This window comes from Onthophagus taurus, chromosome 1 (genome assembly GCF_036711975.1).
Source record: "Onthophagus taurus isolate NC chromosome 1, IU_Otau_3.0, whole genome shotgun sequence".
Taxonomy (NCBI): domain Eukaryota; kingdom Metazoa; phylum Arthropoda; class Insecta; order Coleoptera; family Scarabaeidae; genus Onthophagus; species Onthophagus taurus.
In genome coordinates, this window is record NC_091966.1 from 26616319 (window position 1) to 26637252 (window position 20934).

The window sequence follows — 20934 nt, forward strand, 5'->3', positions numbered from 1 at the left end:
GGTTTAAAAGTGCGTACTTTGAGAGGCCGTTTAGTGTTTTTAATTCGGCACTGAGACGGTTAACGTGTAATTATTTCAATATAAATCAATTTGCTAACGCGGATGGTGCATTAGAGCAACGTCCACGGCTCGAGGAAAGGTCATCGGAGTTCGCATGTCCCACGTAATGCGCTCAGCTCCTCTTTATACTTTTACTTTTACCTAATTTTTGCAAGAAACCGAAATGTTGAGGCGAAACGGCCGCCTGTCTTGCCAAACTGCCTTAATCGTTGCGAAAGGTGTTCTGCATGCTCGCTTCGCGTTAATTATTACGAGGTTAATATACGGAGCGACGACAGCCAAGGATGCGATGAACTGATGCTCCGATAATCATTCAGGAAGCAGAGGAATTTCTTAAAAAAAATAATAACAACATCGACCGCAATAGAATCCGAAGCAAATATCTCACACAACTGAGCAGTAAATAGACTTTCTAATAACTATAAATTAACTCGTCACCGTCCTACACACATATAGCGTTGGCGAGCAGGAAATTATGTCAAACATTTTAATAAGGTAAAAAAGCTGCTCTTCCCATGACCGTTAGCTATAACCAGACAGTTATGGTAGACAACGGACGCAGACCATCGTTATATCCCGAGTGCTATTGGTGCGTATATCGCCACATTAAAATGAAATTAATTTTTGGACGAGTCAATTCTGACAATGTTGATGCGTGTAGGTGTTAATTTAAGTCCAAATTTTATAAATATTAATGGTACATTAATCATTTTGAACGCGTAGCTAGATCGAATAATTTGCTTCGGAAAAACACTTATATCAGGTAATTTCCAGGTAATTTATTTCGATGAGTTTGATTCGGGACGGGCGATGATTGATGACGAGGGATTCCCCCAGGTAGTTCTTCAAATTAATAATTATTTGAGCTTATGATTATTTAGGAAATTATTAGAAATCCAAGGTTTGAACTTTCCAAAATTTATAAGAATGAATATTAAGGTAAATAAGTTAAACATTTATCTTTTGTGATAACCTAATAAGAATATTAATAAAGTAGGAGTGCCATTTTGTATATATGTTTTTTAATGATGGGTTATTGATAGAAAGTTTAAACCGAATTTAATAGGATGTATTAGTGTATGTCCTTGTATTTATAATAGAAAAAAATCGTTTCAATCGCATAGACTCATCTCCCTTCTTCATTATTAAATTACTTCGCGACCATTAACGTTCGAGGACTTGCCAAATCGTCGCCCGTTTAATTACAAGCTATAAAAGGCTTTCCAATTTGAGCGGCGTAATTACTCGCGGTGCTTTATTAATTTCGTAATTAGCTCTAATTTTCGACTATCTTAGGTCCGACCGATAATTAGCTTTTGCATCTAAATCTTTTGAGCTAAATAAAAATATCAATATTTCACAACATAAACATTTTAAAGTTTATATGTTAAAAAAAATCGGTTTTTGATGTGGCATACAATTTTTATAACGATTCAACTTTTCAATACTGGTGAAACTCATCGAAGTGAAACTCATCATTTAGCTAAATTCTTATGGTTATAAACAATTCAAGTCAAAGCGAAATTTCGTTTTCAAAAGGAACACAATTGAGAAGTTACATTTAATGAAAAATGAAAATACGATTTTGATTTCTTTTAACATGTCATAAATATAAAAAATAAAAGCTTCATGTACTGCATAATACAAAATATTATACGTATATTTTGATCACAGCTTCAGATCAAGATGTTGTTATATGTAGAGGTTGTCACGAAAATAAACAGAGCAACAAAAACGGTTTTTACTAAAACAATTTCTTAGTCTGGGCTGTGAGATGAAACATTATAACTAATATGTGAGTGATGATGTTTCATCGCACTGATTGTTGTTCTATATATCTAAGATTGTCTCATAACTGTCCTCAATAACTTGACCTACGGGCTACGGGTACATCTAATAACAATCTTCATTCGGCAACTTTTGTGATTCTTTTTCAATTCTGACAGAGTTGAAGATCAGAGTAAATCGTCAACAATTTATCAATATTCTTCGTTTGTCCTGACACTAGGTATATATAGATATCGTGGTTACATTGTGGATTTCGTCACTGCGTGAAAATCACTATCTCTAACTACTGCCTATCTACCGTAATAAAAATATCGAAAGTTTACAATGCCATTAAGAATTTCGGAATATAATAATGGATGCGAAGATGCTTCCTTTTACTTTAATTTTCGCTTCCAACCGTTATCTAATTCACAAGTTTCAAAGTTTCAAGCCTATTGCATGACAACGTTATTGTGAATCCGAATGTCCATACAAACCCCGATAGATTTTCAATCAATACCAGAAATTAATAAAGATTTTAGGTAATAGGTAGAAGTTTTCTGGAAATCCGCATCTCAAATAGTATCAGGAACTCTTAGAAATCCCAAGCAGTCGGAAATTTTGGAAAATCCTTATATTATATTTGGAACTGAATGAAAATGTCTACAGATCGCTACAAAACATTAGTATTATCACTGATATTGTGTAGAAATGTTGGTATCACCAAGAATAATCTCTTGAAAATACATATACATCTCAATTCTCAAGAACAAAAGCTCTTCTAGAAAATATCCGGAGTATGGTTGAAAATCTATTCCTATTCTTCTACAAATTCTTCAAAACATTCTAAATATACGATAAGTCAGATGAATTCCAAATAAATCTCCGAAACCCTTTTAATTTCCCAACATACATTAAAAATCGTTGAAAATTCTTGAAAATATTGTTAGAGTACATAGAAATCTTCATAGATACTTGTATTCCTTATATTCTTATGTTCCTTATATTTTCAGGATATGCTTGGAAATCCACTAGAGATCCTTGAAATTTCATATGGTTTTCGAGTAAAGCTCAAACTACAATTTTCAAGCTGTTATTGATTGAATTTGAGTTCATCATGATAGCAAATTAATCCCTTTGATGTCTGGTGAAATTACCAAATGTTGTGTCGATCTTAAGGCGAGGTCGCTAGCGGTGGAGCCATTACAATTTTGAAGCTAATACTGATTGAATGAAAAGTAAACTTGTCATGATACGTTAATATTTGGTACGGTTGCCAAGTATCTTTACACCTCGGCTATAACGTCATTGTATAACAAGCAGAGCTTGTTTGCGGTTGAGGCAATGCAACTTTGAATCTGAATTAAATTATAATACGGTAAAAATCTTAGACGATGCTTGGAAATCTTTGAAAACTAGCAGAAAATACATCCAAATCTAATGCGAATGTGCCAGGCAATCTTGGTATACTTTAGTGTTATTTCAAATCTCCTAAAAATTCTAGCATTCTTTAGAAATCGTTAAATATTCTTCAATCCTTAAGAAGTGGTTGTAAATATACACGATATAATTTAGATATTTTTTTAAACACTCCTGAAAATCCTGAAATATTCAAATGTAACAAGTCCCAAAACACTTAGAATTCCTAGACAACCATTGTAAATTAGTGAAAATATTCTAGGAATGCTGCTAGATGTCATCTAGTAATTCTTGAAAATACTCCATTAACTTTGATTTATCTAATTCAATCATACAAATCATAAAAACTCTTTAGGAAATGTTTACAAGTCTTCAATTAATCCAAGAAACCACTTGATATTTTAGGTAATACTTAAATTTTTTTTAGAATCGTTGAAAATATTCCAACAACTTTAAATATCTAGACATCTCAAATAACATTAGAAATTCTTAGAAATCCCAACATTCCAACATCCGTGTAGATTACAAAGAAATTTGGAAATACTCCGAGAATCCTTGAAATTCTTAAGAATAACCATTACAAATGTTGGATATCCTTGAAAATCCTCTGGAAATGCTTAAAAATCTATTGGTAATCTTCTAAACATTCTTGCAAATATTCTAAAAATCTTAACTATCAAGATGTATGTAAAATAAATCGTAGAAACTAAAAATTAAAAAAATATTCAACAAAATTATTGAATGTCACATTATTTGTTATCATTTTGGTTTTATTTCTTTGACCTATAATGGTCGAAATCGTCATATGACGCATGATATTTTTGTTAGAGTAGATCACAATGCTTTGATGTCGATTGATGAAAATGGTGGAAGCGTCCAGAATACTATTCATACTTCTTTACCATGTAAAACATCTGTGCACTTGGGCCGAAAAGCCTGGAGAAAAACTGAAGCCAATCGACGACCAACTGCTATTAATCCGCACCGCGATGAATGATATGAGTTTAACAGATAGCATCAAAACAGTTCAACGCAGATTAGATAAAAGGGGACTTGTCGGAAGATTTGCTCGGAAGAAACTTTTTGTGTCAAAGAAGAATCGAAGAGTAATACTAAACAACTAAAGACAGGGATAACTAAATTGAGAAACAAAAAGTGGGACATTGGCCCGCATAAATTTTTGACCTCAATCCAATTGAGAATTTTTGGTTTGCTTGTAAATGTGTTGCATATCATTTAGAAACTTTTTGAAATATCTCATAGCATCCTTAAAGTTATTATATCAAGTTATTATATTAGATAATTACTGTAAGTAATTGAAAATATTACAGAAATGATACTAACAGAAAAGTTATAGAAATTTTTAGAAATACTTCAAATTATTATGGATCTATTAAAAATCTTAGAAACACGCAGGATTTTTCATGGATGTACTTGGAAAGCTGTAAAATCCTCTTATTGTTAGTAATATATGGAAATTTATTAAAAATCGACTATAAACTATTAGAGATATTCCCAAATCCACATACATCTGAAGCAAACCCTAGAAATTGTTAAAAATCTATCGTCAGTACATGTTTGAAAATCTTTTAAAAATTCATATTGTCTCAGGAAAAGACTGAAAATCTTCCAAAAATTCTTGGATATACTAACGACATCTTGACGTATCTAAATCAATTCCAGAAATCTTTAGAAATCACTGCCCCTGATTTCAAAGGATAACATATGTACCAAGAAAACCTTAAAAAACTCCAAGAAAAGCTTGGAACTCTACAGGAAATTTTCTTGAAACATTTTACATCTAGACAGCTAGATATTAAATAAATTTCGAAACACATTAAAAGTTTAAGGCAATTGTTAAAAACCTATTTTCTGTTTAATAATTGTTATAATTTGGTTAGGTAAATAAATAGATATTTATCATAACAATATCATAGCAGGTATTAATCTTGATTCCCGACGAACATTTTATCTATTTGTGCAAGGTGTTTTGTGACACATCGATTCCTTTATTGAAATAAATGGTGTAGTACGAAATATGCCAAATATAATCATTTCATTGCACGACAAGTCTCTTTCGAAGATGGAATCTTCCACATTTGCACAATATGCCTAAAATTTCATAAACTTAAATCTTAATAACTTGAATAATAAAGACTATTACGCTAATTGTAACCAACGGTAGATTGAAAGTTAACTGATCTTAATTTAATATGATAGTTTGTTTGAAAAATTTTGACGATTTAGACATACACATACAACATTAATAGTTGACCACTACTTAAGGGGAAGCTTTTATGTAAAAGTCGAAACGGATTTAAAGATCTTCAAGATCGATTTATTGCACAATTACAATAGATAAGTGTAAATTTAAAAAAGCAATTTCAATTTATAAGAGATTAAAAAAAACATTAATTTGTATATTAATTTCAAAATATATAATGTACGGTTGTAAAGAATACCAATTAGTGAAGAGATTGAAGGTTCTGTCTCCGGGTTACCGAAGTTGTTCTTTGGCACACGTGAATCACCTGTCACGGGTAGGCGAACGTGTGTGTGCACGGAGTACGTGTGCCCTCCTAAACTAGGCAATCTCAGCATTAATTTGACCGGACTATTTGAAATGAAAGTGTGCTATGTTGTTATCGTCTGACCCACGCAATTCAATATGTTCCGTCTCTGTCGAGGTCGTGGGAACCTGTGCGCCCGGCGAAAGAACCGTAATGTACAGGTTCATAGCCAGCGCCCAGCTCTAGCTCTCTGCGACTCCGCGATGCTACGACTAAAGCACATAATGACATCGAAGAAACACAGATTCTATTAAAATTATAATTTACTTTATAAAATAATTCATTTTTAAAGGTATCCATTTTATAGATGAATATTAAAGATTTTCTTGGTGAAATGTTGACACAACAATAAAAACACCAAAGTCATTATGTTTCTTAATGACACTAGAATTATTACACAGCTATAAAATTTGATCTATAAAATATAAAGATATACGATTAAGAATGTTAATTTATGTTGCAACGTGGTTATACACAGAAATGTAATTCAGTAATTCAATAGTCTTCCTGTATTTGTGATGAAATAGCCAGATGTGGAATTAGGTGTTATCGTGCGAAATTGGATTTGAAACTGAGTGTTATAGTTGTGTTGTAATGATTCTTGTCAGAGTGTGCGCAGTTAATAATTAGAACGTAAAAATCGGCGCCATTAGGAAGTGGCACCGCTCTCTCATTCTAATAATATATTGAGCGCGTCGTATTAATAAATTTCCGTGTGAAAACCGCCTCCGTTTGATAAATTGCAGTCGGTTTTTCAACGAGGCCGACGCGGAACGCGGCAAATTGCACTACTCCTGTTTGCTAAACCCGAGAGGAGCCGTACGGATCCGCTCTCTCTCCGCGCTATCATTTCTGGTCAGGAGGAAATTTATTTCATGCTTAATCTTCGTCGTCTCCGAGGCATCGATGTGCTCGAATTGGAACGCAATTTTATCGATAGATTGGACGAACGATTTTTTTTTTCGCTACGATTCGAACATGGCTGTCAATCGAATGAGCGCACTTCCTCCCTTTGGCCACAGAAAATCAATTACTCCTCTAATTGTATCTGGGCGTCTTTTAATCTGTAATAACGTCGCCGACGTGAAGCAATTACATAATGTTTCTTCGAGGTTGAAACCTGCGATTGTGCGGTTTCCAGTATCAATTATACCTACGTTTATATGGCGACCATAAAGCCTTTATAAGTACGTTTGAAGACTCAGTTCGAATCAGGAACGAACGAGTCATTGCCACGATATTGCGTATACACACACGTATATCGTTAAAGAGAACCGAATAAATACCCACACTCCTCCAATTAGTGGTGTCTGACGCTCGTCAATTTTAACAATAAGAGTGACAATTAACGGGGACGAGCCCCAAGACCATTACTTAGAAATTAATTCACTCGAAATATTAACTAATTCCAATCTAAATAATTAATGTCTTACATTTCCACAAAGACCAAACAGCGAATTGACGCGGTTGACGGCTGATCACAAAAAATGTTTTCACACCGGGCCCATTTAAATGACAATGGGGATCGTGGAAATTTCGTACGAACAGCGCCGAACAGGTGATTGATTGAGAAATGTTTGCCGCCGCCGCACCGGTGCCGTTTCTTGGTTGTACGAGAGGCGAGAATTGGCCGAGTTGGGTGTCGCGGCGGGATGAGACGGAAGGACGGTGCACTTAGCGGCCCCGCCGGAGAAAATGGGAAGCGTAAGTACAACAATCCATTAGATTAATTGCCGAAGCTGTCAGCTGGCCGCGGCATGCGTTCTAATAGTGTTCGACAACAGTGGGAAGTAAATTGTCATCTCGGGAAGTGGTGTGCTTACGTGAAAGTGAAGCACAACCTACGCGGGAAAGTGAGCACAATATTTATGTGCATGTTAGGGACAACTATTGACCCAAAATGGTTTACTCACACTCAAGACGATCTACATAATAAATTTCTATTTATGCTAAAAAGAAAAAGTAGTATTTAACACTTTTTTCATTCCTATTCTTCAATAAATATAAGTACGAAAGCTTTCACTACCTGTGTTAATTATACTAAAACTTTGTTAATACTTTAAATCTAGTTCAACATAACCATATCTATAACTCTAAAGCTAGGATACTCGACTGCGAAGTAACTGCAGAGCATGAATCTCTAATGTTTCCATCAAATAACATCGTTTTAACTTCCATAAAGCGGACTTCGTGGATTATATGACGATATTAGTCATGTTGTCTGGTCTGATATATTGATGTACTCGGATATTAATATTGGTGTGGAAAAATTTTACTATAACATCTATAACGTTATTGAAAAGCATGTACCCAAATATTGCTTATCTATGGTTTACTGGAAGTACTAAACGTCTATTGAAAGTAAAGGAGCACTTCTATCATACTACGATGAATATGTTAGGTTGCGTCGTTTATCCAAGGTTGCAATTGATTCTGGTTATAAGTCTTATCTCGTGAATACCGAAAATTGTGTATCCACCAACCCCAAAAATTTCTGGTTTTACGTGAATCAGAAATATATTAAGTCGCGCATTCCAGGCTGTATGACCTTTGCTGGCTCCGAGATCTCTAATCTCCTGGGAATAGCGCAGGCCTTCTCTGTCTTGTTTTCTGAAGCCTTCAATCCTGGACCTACAACTATCTATAACTGTAACCAGCAAGTCAACTGTCCTACATCCTTCTACATTACTCCATTTTCTGTCGAGGAGGTAGAAATAGGTATCAAACGATTAAAAAATGACTTTACCGCTGACGACGACGGTCTCCCAAGTTTTGTTATTAAAGTTTTATATTTAATTTATGCTTAAAAACTAAACTTTTTCTGCTATATGGAAAGAAACTCGGATAACGCCGGTTCTTGAAAATTGGCATTTTGAACAATTGCCCAAAGATCTTCGAGATGTTGCTATACTCCAGAATGAGTTACTGTCTTCGCCCATACAATGCGCGGCAAAATTATGGAACATATTCAATAAATTGATAACAAACTTTTTTTTTGCAAAAATGGCGAAACTGGTCAATTTTGGTTAATCATAAATCATAACACACATTATGACACCATATTAATTTCCTGATGGTACCTTTCTGCTCGTGGCACATGTAGTACAGATCGCTGAGAAAGTTGATGATTCGCTGCAATTTGTCTCGAATTACTATGGGGATCACCTTCAACAGTTAACAAAATATTAAGTTTCACGTTTTCGTTGATTTTAGGACGTCCAGCTTGTGCAATGTGCTTAACATGTCCAGTTTCTCTAAATTTCATCTCAATTTTGCTAACTGTTGATCTACTAATAACTCTGCCAGGGTACTTTGCATTAAACAAATTGCATACCTCTCCACATCCAATAAGAATTAAAATTTCTATGCGTTGGGTTTCACTTAAATGAGCCATAATTATTATAAAATAATTAGGGAACAAATGCTCAAAACCGTAACAACAAATCCTCAAAAATAAAAACAAAACAGTAACAAATATTGAACAAAACTGGACTAATAAACACAGAACACGGCAAAAAATAAAAACCAATAAACAATCTCAATCAGCATATAACACAAAATAACTAATACAAAACTAAACAACATAAAACAGGAAAAAAAAATACAAACAAACAATTACAACACAGAAAACAATGCAAAAATACAGAAATTAATCGCTATAAAAATTGTTTCAATTTAATCAAACAGTCACAAAACTAATTTTGACGTTTTTGAACAGACATTATTAAAACTAAACAAAGCGTTTCCATGGTTATCCATGGGTAATGGTATTTTTACGTTCTAAAAAAAAAATTAAATTTGTACCTTTAAAGCTAATTTTCTCAAAATTTTCTTTATGGTATATATTATTCTTATTCGATATGGGTTACATATCGATATTTACATCGTTGGTCGCAGAAAAAAATATCCTTTCAGATTTTGTAAACAAATGCATATGGTGCCGTTTAAAAAAAAAATGTCGATGACGTCATAACTCATAAAAAATGACTATCAGGAAGTGAATATGGTGTCATAATGGGTATTATGATTTATACCATTTTTGCAAAAAAAATTTGTTATCAATTTAAGGAATATGTTCCATAATTTTGCCGCGCACTGTATATATCTGATCATCAGCACGGATTTATGACTGGTTGCTCAACTATGACTTAGTTGAGAGATAAGATCATAGAATACTTCTTTTTAAACTCTGCAGTAGATTTAATTTCATCTTATCTCTCCAATAGACTTTGCTATGTGAGCTACAACGGTTTTAAATCTGATACGTTCACTGCTGGCTCTAGTGTTCCACAGGGTTCCAACCTGGGTCCCCTTCTTTTCAATGTTTGTTTGAATGATCTGTTACGACGACTTGATTGTAATGTGCTTGCTTACGCCGATGACTTAAAGATATTCGCTCGTGTAACATCCCCTGAAGACTGTGTTATCTTACAGCGCAGTCTAAACATTATCAGTTCCAGGTCTGTACAGAATGAAATTGATCTTCATATAGCAAAATGCGTTGTCGCATCTTACACAAGGTGTAATAAGGCAATAACGTTTAACTATTGTGTGGGAGTTTAAGCAACACGCAGAGAATGCGCTATTCGAGATCTGGGTGTCTTATTCGATGACCAGTTGCAATTCAAAGACCATGTTGACGCTATAGTAAAGTCAGCCTCTGGTGCATTGAGTTTTATGTAGTATTAACTATGAGCATTAACAGTACTTTTCTATGCGTTTGTTCGTACAAAATTGGAATATAGTTTTCTGGTTTGGTATCTTTGTTATACTTCTCACCAGTTCATGCTTGAGAGAGTGCAGAAGAGGTTCTTAAAATACTTACACTTTAAAACAGTTGGTCAGTATCCGGAGCTTGACTTTTTATCTATGAGCAATCGTAGAGAAGATGCTAGTAAAAAATGTTTATCGAACATCGTCAATTGTACTGTCGACTCGCCTTCACTTCTTGCTCGAATTGGATTCATTATACCCAGACCTGGCATCAGAAGTACATACCGAGGGCTCATTCTTTTTTCTTGTTTTTGTTCTGAATTTACTTGAATTTTTATTAATTTTTGTTTTGTGCGCTTCACATCTTACTTTATCTTTTTTTGTACATTGTCCTGTAATTGGGTCTTCCTCTTGGATAATAAAGAGATATTATTATTAAAACTAGAACTAACACTAGACCTAGAACTAGAAACATTTAGGTTTATCCGTACGTCTCTTAAGATGACTAAACCCTAAAGTTTCTAGTTCTAGGTCTAGTGTTAGTTCTAGTGTTAATTCTAGTTTCAGTTTAATCTTAAGTAAATATTGTACATTTTCTTAATAGATAAGCACAAGAAGATAATAAAACCCGTTAGATATTTCACGATATCTCTGGATGTATGAATCGTTTGTTATGTAATAATCGCTCTTAACATTTTCCTTTTCGGCATAACAAACCAATGAATAAATAAGCCGCGTTGTCGTCGACTACACGGTTTTCAGCTTGGTGTATCGTAGTCTTTATCGTCTCCGTCCACGGCGATTTTGTCACAGATATCATTAGTATTCCTTTCGGTCCGTGACGCCTCGTTTTTCTAAACGGGACGGGCAATAAAGCGCCGCTTTAAGGCTATCTGCCCGCTTTCGACTCTCCGAGGAAGCGACGCATAAGTCACGCGCTACTCCAGTCCGAATTGTAAAACTTCCACTTTCTAACGCAATCGAACCGCGGTTGTAGGACAGCCCCGTTCGAGACGACGACGACGGACGGGTAGAGAAGAAGAGAGGTGTCATAGGTCGCGAAGACCGTGTATTTTCGTTATTTTGAGGCGCGCGCGTCATGTCCGACACGTGTAAGAGAGGGCCGGAGCTGCGTCAACTTCGTGTTCGGCGATGTCGACGCCGTGTTAACACGGCCATAGGTGTTAACGCCGCGCGCTCCGAATCGGGCGAAGGCGATTATAATGTGTGCCGCGGAAAACAAAGGCCGCCCCGGGCGCCACCTAGAGCCGGCCCCATCGATTTATGGAATCCAATTAAAATGTAAACGTAACATTTGAGACAATGGGGTAATTGCGTTTAGACGACTCGGCCTAATATTACATTTGAATTTATATTGGTTATTGTCTTATCATCGTAAATATCATACGGATTCGCATCATCAACCTACGTAATCTATTATTTATTAAGATCAACTTTTGGTTATTAGACCAGTTTTTCTAACGCATATTTTTATATAAAAGATGAACAACTTTCATTCCCACAGATTCAACATCTTCCCAGCGTTTCAAACTACACTGAGGTTATCTGTATAACTTACATCTTATAGCCGTTTTGATGAATACATGAACTAAAACAGAAAATTTTGTTAGAAATGGAAAGGAGTACTAACTTTATTGGTTGTTTGAAATATTATTTACATTTTGACCAAATACATAAAATATCTTAAAGTACTTACCTACATCAACTTATGTTCTTATATGGTTTAGTTTTGATGTAATTTTGTGGAAACATTCCAGTTTTACGTACCGCTATATGCTAGATGAATCTCGGTCGTGCACCGTAGAAAACTATTATTAAGATTATCTCGCGCATGTTTTGAGTCCCATTACCACTATCACCGTCGACAATTCATCCGAGGACGCTGAAACCGTATCAAGAGTATATGGTCCCGTATCGTAAAGTACGGGCGTAGATGCGTTACGACTCGGTAATAAGGCATGTCGAGATGCCTTTTCGCTGTACAGATAAACAATAAATGTTCGCATTTGAATATACGGCCGTGGACGGTCGTTATTAAAAACATAAACGCGCCCGACATCGCGCGTACCGGAATTACAAGCTGCCGGAGCAGTTACCTTGGCTCTTGTCCGAGCAAATTTTACAAGCAGTTCTATCGTACGTTCGAGTGCTTTATGGGAACCGGGAGGCCACAAAATTTCAACCACTACACGTACCAGAACCCGCGAGAACACGAACGCAACTCTACCACATTATACACTTTTATTAATTCCTTCCTATCATACAATCAAGATTTAATCATCTATTACAAATCGACGTCATCAAAATAATCTATACTGATTGTGAATGAATGTATTTTACTGAAAATAAGGATATTAAATAAATAGTGACAATCAAAGTATATTTTCATGTACAGTTATAATAAAATAATATAATGAATAGGTACAGGTAATAACATCCTTTTGGATCGATGTGTATCATTGAATGGGTTGGTTTTCTGAGACGTAGTTTGCAAAAAGGTGTAAGAAAACCGTTGTGTATCTAATTTGAAAATCTATGTGGTTTTTTAGTGAATCTACAAATAGCGTGTGCATGGCGTGACAAGGCGCGGGACCAGATCGCATCCGACAATTAAATCCGCACGTTATCAATTTACCCATCCACGCTAACGAGCAAAAAATGCTTGGATCTGGAATACCGATCGCTGTGGACGTCGACAGTTCAATACGCTACCGGCAGGCGGCAACGTCGTCGGTGCCACTTTTAACCAATATAATGAGTAAAAATATTTAATAACGCCTTACAATACGCCGTTCGCTAATTATCACCGTGGTAAAACTGCATCGGATGATGATTAGCGTCAAGAGTGACGTGCGTAAACGCGAAAAGTAGATCTAGTTAACGGTAGTGTAAAAATGGCGACCAGATGATTTATAATTGTCGTTTTTGCAATACCTGAATTATAATTACTTCTGCAGTCTTGAGGCTTTCGTCATTAACATTTATATTGGCTGTCTATTCTATTTCTATTGTTCTTCTTGGACGGCGATTATTTTATTTACTGCTAACTGTTCATCAAGGATAATTGCCGTCAGATGAACGCATGCGCACAAATTTCCAGAACGTTTTCCATAACATCGTTGCACGTTTGAAACATTTAAGACATTTTACCGGTGAAAACCTGTCGATAAGTATCTGAAGAGGAACGCGCAAGATGTTAAACACAAATACGACTGGTTCACTATCCGCTTCTACGAGTCGCGCTTGTAACCGGGCTAATTGAAAAATTCATACAACACCGTCCATTATTCAATTCGACGTGTCGTCACCGGGCGATGTTAGGCATCCGTACGTTATGTCCGATGAGATCGCGTAACGCATTCGTTCTTGCCGGGAACGGCGCAATATTTTACCGTGCATTTTTGCGAACGCGCGGTTCCGCGACTGCCGTCTTCTCTTCTCCGTCGATTCCTCTTTGCTCTTGTGTCTGTATGTGTGTGTGTGCTACGAAAGCCCGTTTTATTAGCGGTCCGATGCCGTTTACGGCATCCGCAGACAAATGCGCATTGCTGACGTTTGAATGTAGCGATATTCGGACGATTCGTCTCAATAAAATCATGGCGAGGAACGATTTTCCTATTGTCGCATCTACTTCCGTGTTCTTAGAATACGCTAACATCTATTGCATCTCTGTAACAAAACTCGATTTTTAATTTTATATTTTGCAAATGTATACACAATGTTAGAGTAAAACTGTATATGAGCAACAGAATGGATTTAAGGTATTGCTAAAATCTAATGTTGCATTATTAATGTCTCTGATGATGGCGTAAGCCGAAACCGGTCAGACAGTAAATAAAAAAGACCAGCAAAAGTATTGTTTTTATTTATATTATAGAAAATAACTGGTCAACATGGATCAAACTCCCTTATCTAATTATAAAACTATAGTAACTGATGGTTGATTTTATTCATAGTATTGATTGAATGCAAAGCTTTTCTGATCAATGTTTGATAAAGTATCTTTAATAAAACCAGACGTAATCATACATTTCTTGAGTACTTTGTTGAAATCGTAAAACAAATAAATGAGGGTTCAAAGTCTCACTTTATAATACACAACATTAAAAGGAATTATCGGAGGAGATAAAGGAGATATTACACTCATGAGTGAATCGTCCTACAAAATTTGCTGCACAAATTCATTGCAGTTGTCAGTATTAAAGAAAACCTCAGAATGTAAGTCTACTACATTTAGCGAGGGCAGAATGTAATAACGATAGGGATTATTTTCTGTTATATAAACAAGAAGAAACGATGAATTAAATGAGAAACGCTAAGTACTTTTGTGTATAAGACCTCTACATACAACGATCATTATTAATGTAAACGAATGTTATTTGGATTATGAGAAATACAAGGCAACAATGCATTTGTAAAAATTCACGGAATATTGATTTTCTAAAGAAATAACAACTGGCAAAGAAAATGTCTATAGTTAAAAGAAGTTAAAGCGATCTGAAATTACAACCAACTTCAATTCAAGAAAAATGCTATAAAACTCAATTTTCAATTTTTTGTTGCTACAGACATTATTGACTGCCTTGCAGTTAAAATTAATTTGAATGAAATCTCTGCTCAACTCGTAATTTGACAAATGTCAAGAAAATTAGATTTTCCAAAGAAATAACAACTGAGATGTAAAATTTTCTTTTTATATTTGTAAATAAACACGATAAAAACATAATGCTATTGAACTTAAATTTGCACATCATTTTCCAATGATATACAAAGAGACAAAAAAAAATCCTTTCCTACTTTTTGAGGAAGAGGATGAAAAATACAGTGCTGTTAAAATTAAATTAATCAAAAAATTTGAGAAGCTTGAATTTTTACCTTCTATAAATTATTTTCCAAGCTAAGTTTCGTAACTTCGTTTTTTGTAGTAAAAACCTTTGCAGTTCAAATTATAATTTCCTTTTCATATTTCCGCTAAAAAACTATGAAAGGAAATTCAACGAATATGTATTTTCAATCATTGTCATTTATAGGCGAAGATGTTTCATTGCCAAGTTTCATGCACGATGATTGAGTTAGTGGAACTTAGTAATTTATGGAATTAGGAATGCACTGAAATTGCTGACACCATATAAGAATCCAGTAAATGCAATTAAACGATTGTATATGCGGCGCTGCTTCGGTTAATTGAAATTAACTTCCGATTTCTAATGTTGAGATGACCCATTTTATTGACAGAACACTCATTTGAATTAGAGTATAAAACCGTTCGAATCTGAAATATAAATGCTCTAACTTCGCTATATGTTTTAATGGAAGAAATTATGAAACCAAAAAGAAAGAGGTTTCGTAATAAAGAACGTTCTATATTCTGCCCATCATGAATAAATAAGTGATCAAGGAAAACAAACAATTTGACTATTTGACGAAGGAAGACAATGATGAGGATTACTACCAATAGAGTATGTTATCATGATGTGTCACAATATACCTTATGCAGGTCATATGGGATCGTCCAGAAAATAATAAATAGATGTCAAAATGTTCACCTCTTCATTATTTCACCATATATCGTTGGACTGCTTGTTAATAGTTATGTTTTATTTAATTTGACGATGAATATAAAATTTGAATTACCGTTTATTAATAATTCATTGCAATTAATTTTGAGGGATTGAACTCGTGGTATTTTATTAATTCCGATACCATTTAATAACAACAGAGATTGACTATTAGCGACGATCTTTCTAGGTCAATATCATAGCAGGATTTCTTGGGGCATGAATGGTATTTTCTCAAAGAAATATGTAGCTGTAATTTAAAAGCTTATATTAGATTATTGTAATGGTTTCTTTCAGCACTACTAAGCACGGCCGAGTCCGCCAAAACGTTATTTTCAACTTTAAATTGCGGACTTCTTATTATTCGGGCATCACTATACGTCCTTTAACGACTTTCTTGATTCTCATTGATGTTTCGGGTAACTTATCAAATTTTTAGCAGCCGTTTTAGAAACCAAAGTACTTCTGGGGTTAGGTTTTCTAAAGCTGTTATTAAACAACCAGATACTTTCGAAACTCTACTTTTCCGTTTCATCATATTAGCTTGGGGATATAGAGAAATCAAATTTTGAGTCATACAATCAAACATATGTTATATATTGCATGATAATACTCACAAATATGTTATTTATTTGGGCGGTAGTATTAGTGATTTCATGCTTCAGTGTTGGTTATATGGTTTTAGTGGTATTCATTCACTTCTTCCCTTCATGCATGTTGATTTAATTACTGAGTAACCCTGTCTGTTAAGGTCTTATTGTTACTATTCTTCTTAATAGAACTTTCAGTTATTTTCTAATTTTAGTCCGTATGTGTGATAATTACGGCATACTTCTTCAAAATACTTACTCAGTTTCTTGTAATCGTCTTCAGATACCGGTTCGATAGATATTCTTTAGATTAGTTCTACTTTTGTGTATTGTTTTTCTTCTTTTCAAGTACATACTTACATTTTTATGTTATTAATCTTGGAGCAATTTTAAGTTTGCGTTTACCAAGTTTTCATTTTTTCTTCTTCGGATCAACTCCCGTTAAGGCTACATATCTCCAATATCTAATGAATAGCTTTCTTTTTTTGTTATCATGTTTATTGGCACTATTTCGTACTTGATTTTGGCTATTCTTGCATTCCTTTCTGTTTGTTTTTTTTTGGTTACTAACTGTTGTAACTATCTTTTTGCTCTCTCCTGATACTTCTTAAGCAATTCATATTTACTGCTTCCAAACATTCCATTTTCTTACTGCTGCGGAACATTGTTGTTCTTGGTCACTCGCTGATTGCTATATTCACTAACTTATAGTCATCAGAGATTTCGGGTAACTTATCAAATGGATTAGTTACAACAGCAACGGTGTCCAAGTTTTGAGGAAAAACAAGTGTCTGTAGTAAACGAACAGATTTCTGGTTGGTTGCTTTATAACTTTTACACTCTATATGTTTCGTAATTAATGGTCACATAATGTCGTAGTGTTAATATTTATACATCACTTGTTTCTTATCGTGTGTTGATACAGCCATTAAATAACCATGATCAAGGTCCAGTCCAATAGGTGAATTTGTACATTACTGAAAAAGGTATCCTTTCCAATCTGCAGTAGTGATCAACCCTTCATGTATTTCTCATGAAGACCGTCTCCACAGACTCACAAAGACTCTTGTTACTTTTTTTTTCTATAAGCTTATCTATTATCAGTTTCAAGTCCGGATCTTTTCTTTGTTAAATACGAACATTTTCAAATGATCGATTTGGTAAGTCAATAGCAATCACACATATGTAACAGAAACTGACTCTTTATGGTGATAGAGTGGTCTTGATAACGTATCAGCATTATATATTCCAGTAGTGAAGTAATCGATCTATAGGAGTCTTCATAGTTAATATCCATCTTAACCTTTGATCATCAGGGATAACAGTGGTTATAGAGCCTTATACTCTTGATTCATATTCAACAAGATATTCATCTTCTCTTTCCCCTCGAAGTAAGGTCCAAAACCACAACAATTGCACTATTGCAAGTTGCAGAACATTATTAAAAGTTACTTAAGAGTTTCAAGACTTTTTTTAATTGCCCGAATTTGTCAAATTTCTTTGTTAGGTCTTTAACGGTTTCGTCGTTTGAGTAAATTTTGGATTAATACTATCATCCTTTCGGTTTTGTAACATTGGAAAATCTACCATAGTATACATGCAGTCTTTGAAGAGTTAACTGTCGTAGATATTTTACTACGTGGCATTAAAAATAACATTTTCTCTATTTAGTCGCAAGTCGAGATGGGCATAAACGAGTAAATATCAATCCTAAGTCATTAACGTGGATATCAACACTTTCATTCAAAATATGCATATATTTCAAATACGCGAATACCAACACATCATCCAAACTACTGTGCCAATTTTATACTCAAATGGCATATGATGAAATAGCAAATATCAAATGGGGAAGTACATGCTCTCTTAGAGCAATCTGTTCCAGATTCGAAATCAATACTAGTTACGAATTTTGTCCTTTAGAGTGTGTATAAAGTTGTCGTATCCTTGGCTATCTTCCTTTCGACAGATATAATGATTGCTCATAAGCAACGTATTTAATCTTGACCACTTTTTTGACTTAATGCGTCATTATAAACATTCTCTTAACCAGTGTTGTCGTTTTCTATTGTCACGGTTAGATTTTACTACTTGTCAACAAATTAGAAGATGTGTTAATTTTGGAGGGGAACTTTTCTGTAGTTTTATTAAGTAATAAACTATAAACCATGTCAAGTTAAATCGTTTTTTTTACGTCACCACTTGGTAATTATGTAAATAACGGTCTCGCTTTACAAATAAAAACATCACTGGGAGTATTTTTGTCTTGTTCGGTAACAAAAAATTCTCGGTAATTCTTATAAGGCTTTTCCACCAACTCAACGCAAAAACATCCAACAACATTGACAATCCTCGAATACATTTACACAACCCTTATACGTTTCGATAGCATCTATAAAAACATCTGCATTTTTTAATACACTAAATTCAGACAGCTATATTGAAAAGTCTCGCGAAATTATATAATTAGATTTTGGTCAACATTTTGGACGTGATCATTTATTCTGTTTAAGCTAAGTACTTCCTCGGAAATTTATTAACTCTAAAATTAAGATTAGTTATTATTTATTAATACAAAACTTATTAATTTTTAGATATGTCATTAAACTACTTTGTAATAATTCTTAATTTCTTTTTTTTGCAGTCATTTTTTGGACGAACTTACAACAACAGATCCTCAATCTCGGAATGTAAAAACAACGATAAATGCGTAATCAATAAGAAAAATCGGACGGCGTGCAAAGCGTGCAGATTACGAAAATGTATTCTTGTGGGAATGTCCAAGAGTGGATCCCGTTATGGGAGACGTTCGAATTGGTTCAAAATTCATTGCCTTCTCCAAGAGCAGCAGCAACAGGGTGCTACAAACATTGCGGCCGCTGCAAACCTCCTCAGGCCGCACCCTTACCTACCAATGTTCCGAAATCCTCAGCTTTCCAGGGACACGAGAAGCTCGGAGTCAGATAGTGGTGCTTCATCGGCGGATCCCGAGGATGATCTTAGGTCCACGAGTTCTTTGGGGTATATGAAACTATCTTCGTCGCCGTCGAGCGAAAGGGATTGGTCGTCGAGTGGTTCTTCGAGTAAAAAAATACCGGCGTCGGTGAGTGACACTGAGTGCTTCAGTAGACGAAAGTTCGTGGGTTCTTTAAATAATGTGCCACCAGCGTCGCCCTCATCCTTACCAGCCACGTCACCGAGTGGAATTGTTCCGAGATGGTTACCTCCGACTCAAACCACCGCCGATCCTGCGCTTTGGAGAGACCTTTGGATTAGAGCGCCGTTAACAATAGCAACTCAAGCTCTGAATCAAGAAGAACCTATAGATTTATCATTAAAAGACAAAAAAGAACCGACACCTCCTTCGAGAGCGCCGATTGACGGCTCCTCGTCTTCCGAACTAAGCATAGAAGTATGTGTTGAAGAATCGGTGAAGTCAGTGCCTTTAGATTTAACTTTAGACCGACAAACTGATCCGTCGTTAGTTACAAACTAGGATTAACAAAAGAAATTTTTAAATCAAAAATATAAAGTAAATAAAATAAATAAAACGCAGGTTGTGATCGATCGTAAATCAGATTTTATTATTATATTTTTTTACAAAAAAAGAACAAAATAGAAAGTTTATTTTTATATAAATATATTACCTTTATATTGTATTTGTACTACGTAATTGTAATTATTGGACCATGTTCCTTTTTGCAACTCGACTATGTATTTTTTTTTAACGGAGCTCAAGCGTGAAAGATGCCAGTTTTCAACTTGCGCGGCAATTTTTACACTTGCCTCGTAAGAAAATCACGTTGATGTGAGTACCTGATGCGTAAAGTGCTTGCCTAATAAGATTCCTTCTCGAAACTGTTAATAGTAGCAGATAAACGTATTTATTATATTCTACTTTTTTATACTTTAAGGTCAGTTATGGGGTAATACTTCAGAGTTTATTATTTTTTTTTGTATATTTTTGCTGTTATCGTGTATAATACTTCAATAAAACTCGTTCGACATTTTCTATAATTCTCCAATTGCCATTATTTTTAAATAAATGTGTCTAAAATCGATTGTTATAGTATACCTACGAATGATTTCCAGAATTCCAGTATAAGTATTAGTTTACTGGCCAGTAAAAAGTGCCTTATGTTATACATAAAATATTTTTGCTTTTTTGTAATAAAAATGTTTTGTTAGAATTGATGTTTTATTTCTTTACTATCTATCAAAATCATTTAAACAATT

The 20934-nt window shown here is 34.6% G+C and overlaps 1 protein-coding gene across 1 annotated transcript in view; it reads left to right on the plus strand.

Moving 5' to 3' along the window:
* Window positions 1-20296, plus strand: part of LOC111415967 (protein embryonic gonad-like) — a 76010-nt gene extending 55714 nt beyond the window's left edge. The window contains exon 3 of the mRNA XM_023047877.2: window positions 19343-20296. Within this exon, the coding sequence (XP_022903645.1) occupies window positions 19343-20194 (852 nt within the window). The 3' untranslated portion in view covers window positions 20195-20296. The remainder of the gene's footprint in view (window positions 1-19342) is intronic.
* Window positions 20297-20934: the final 638 nt, after the last annotated feature.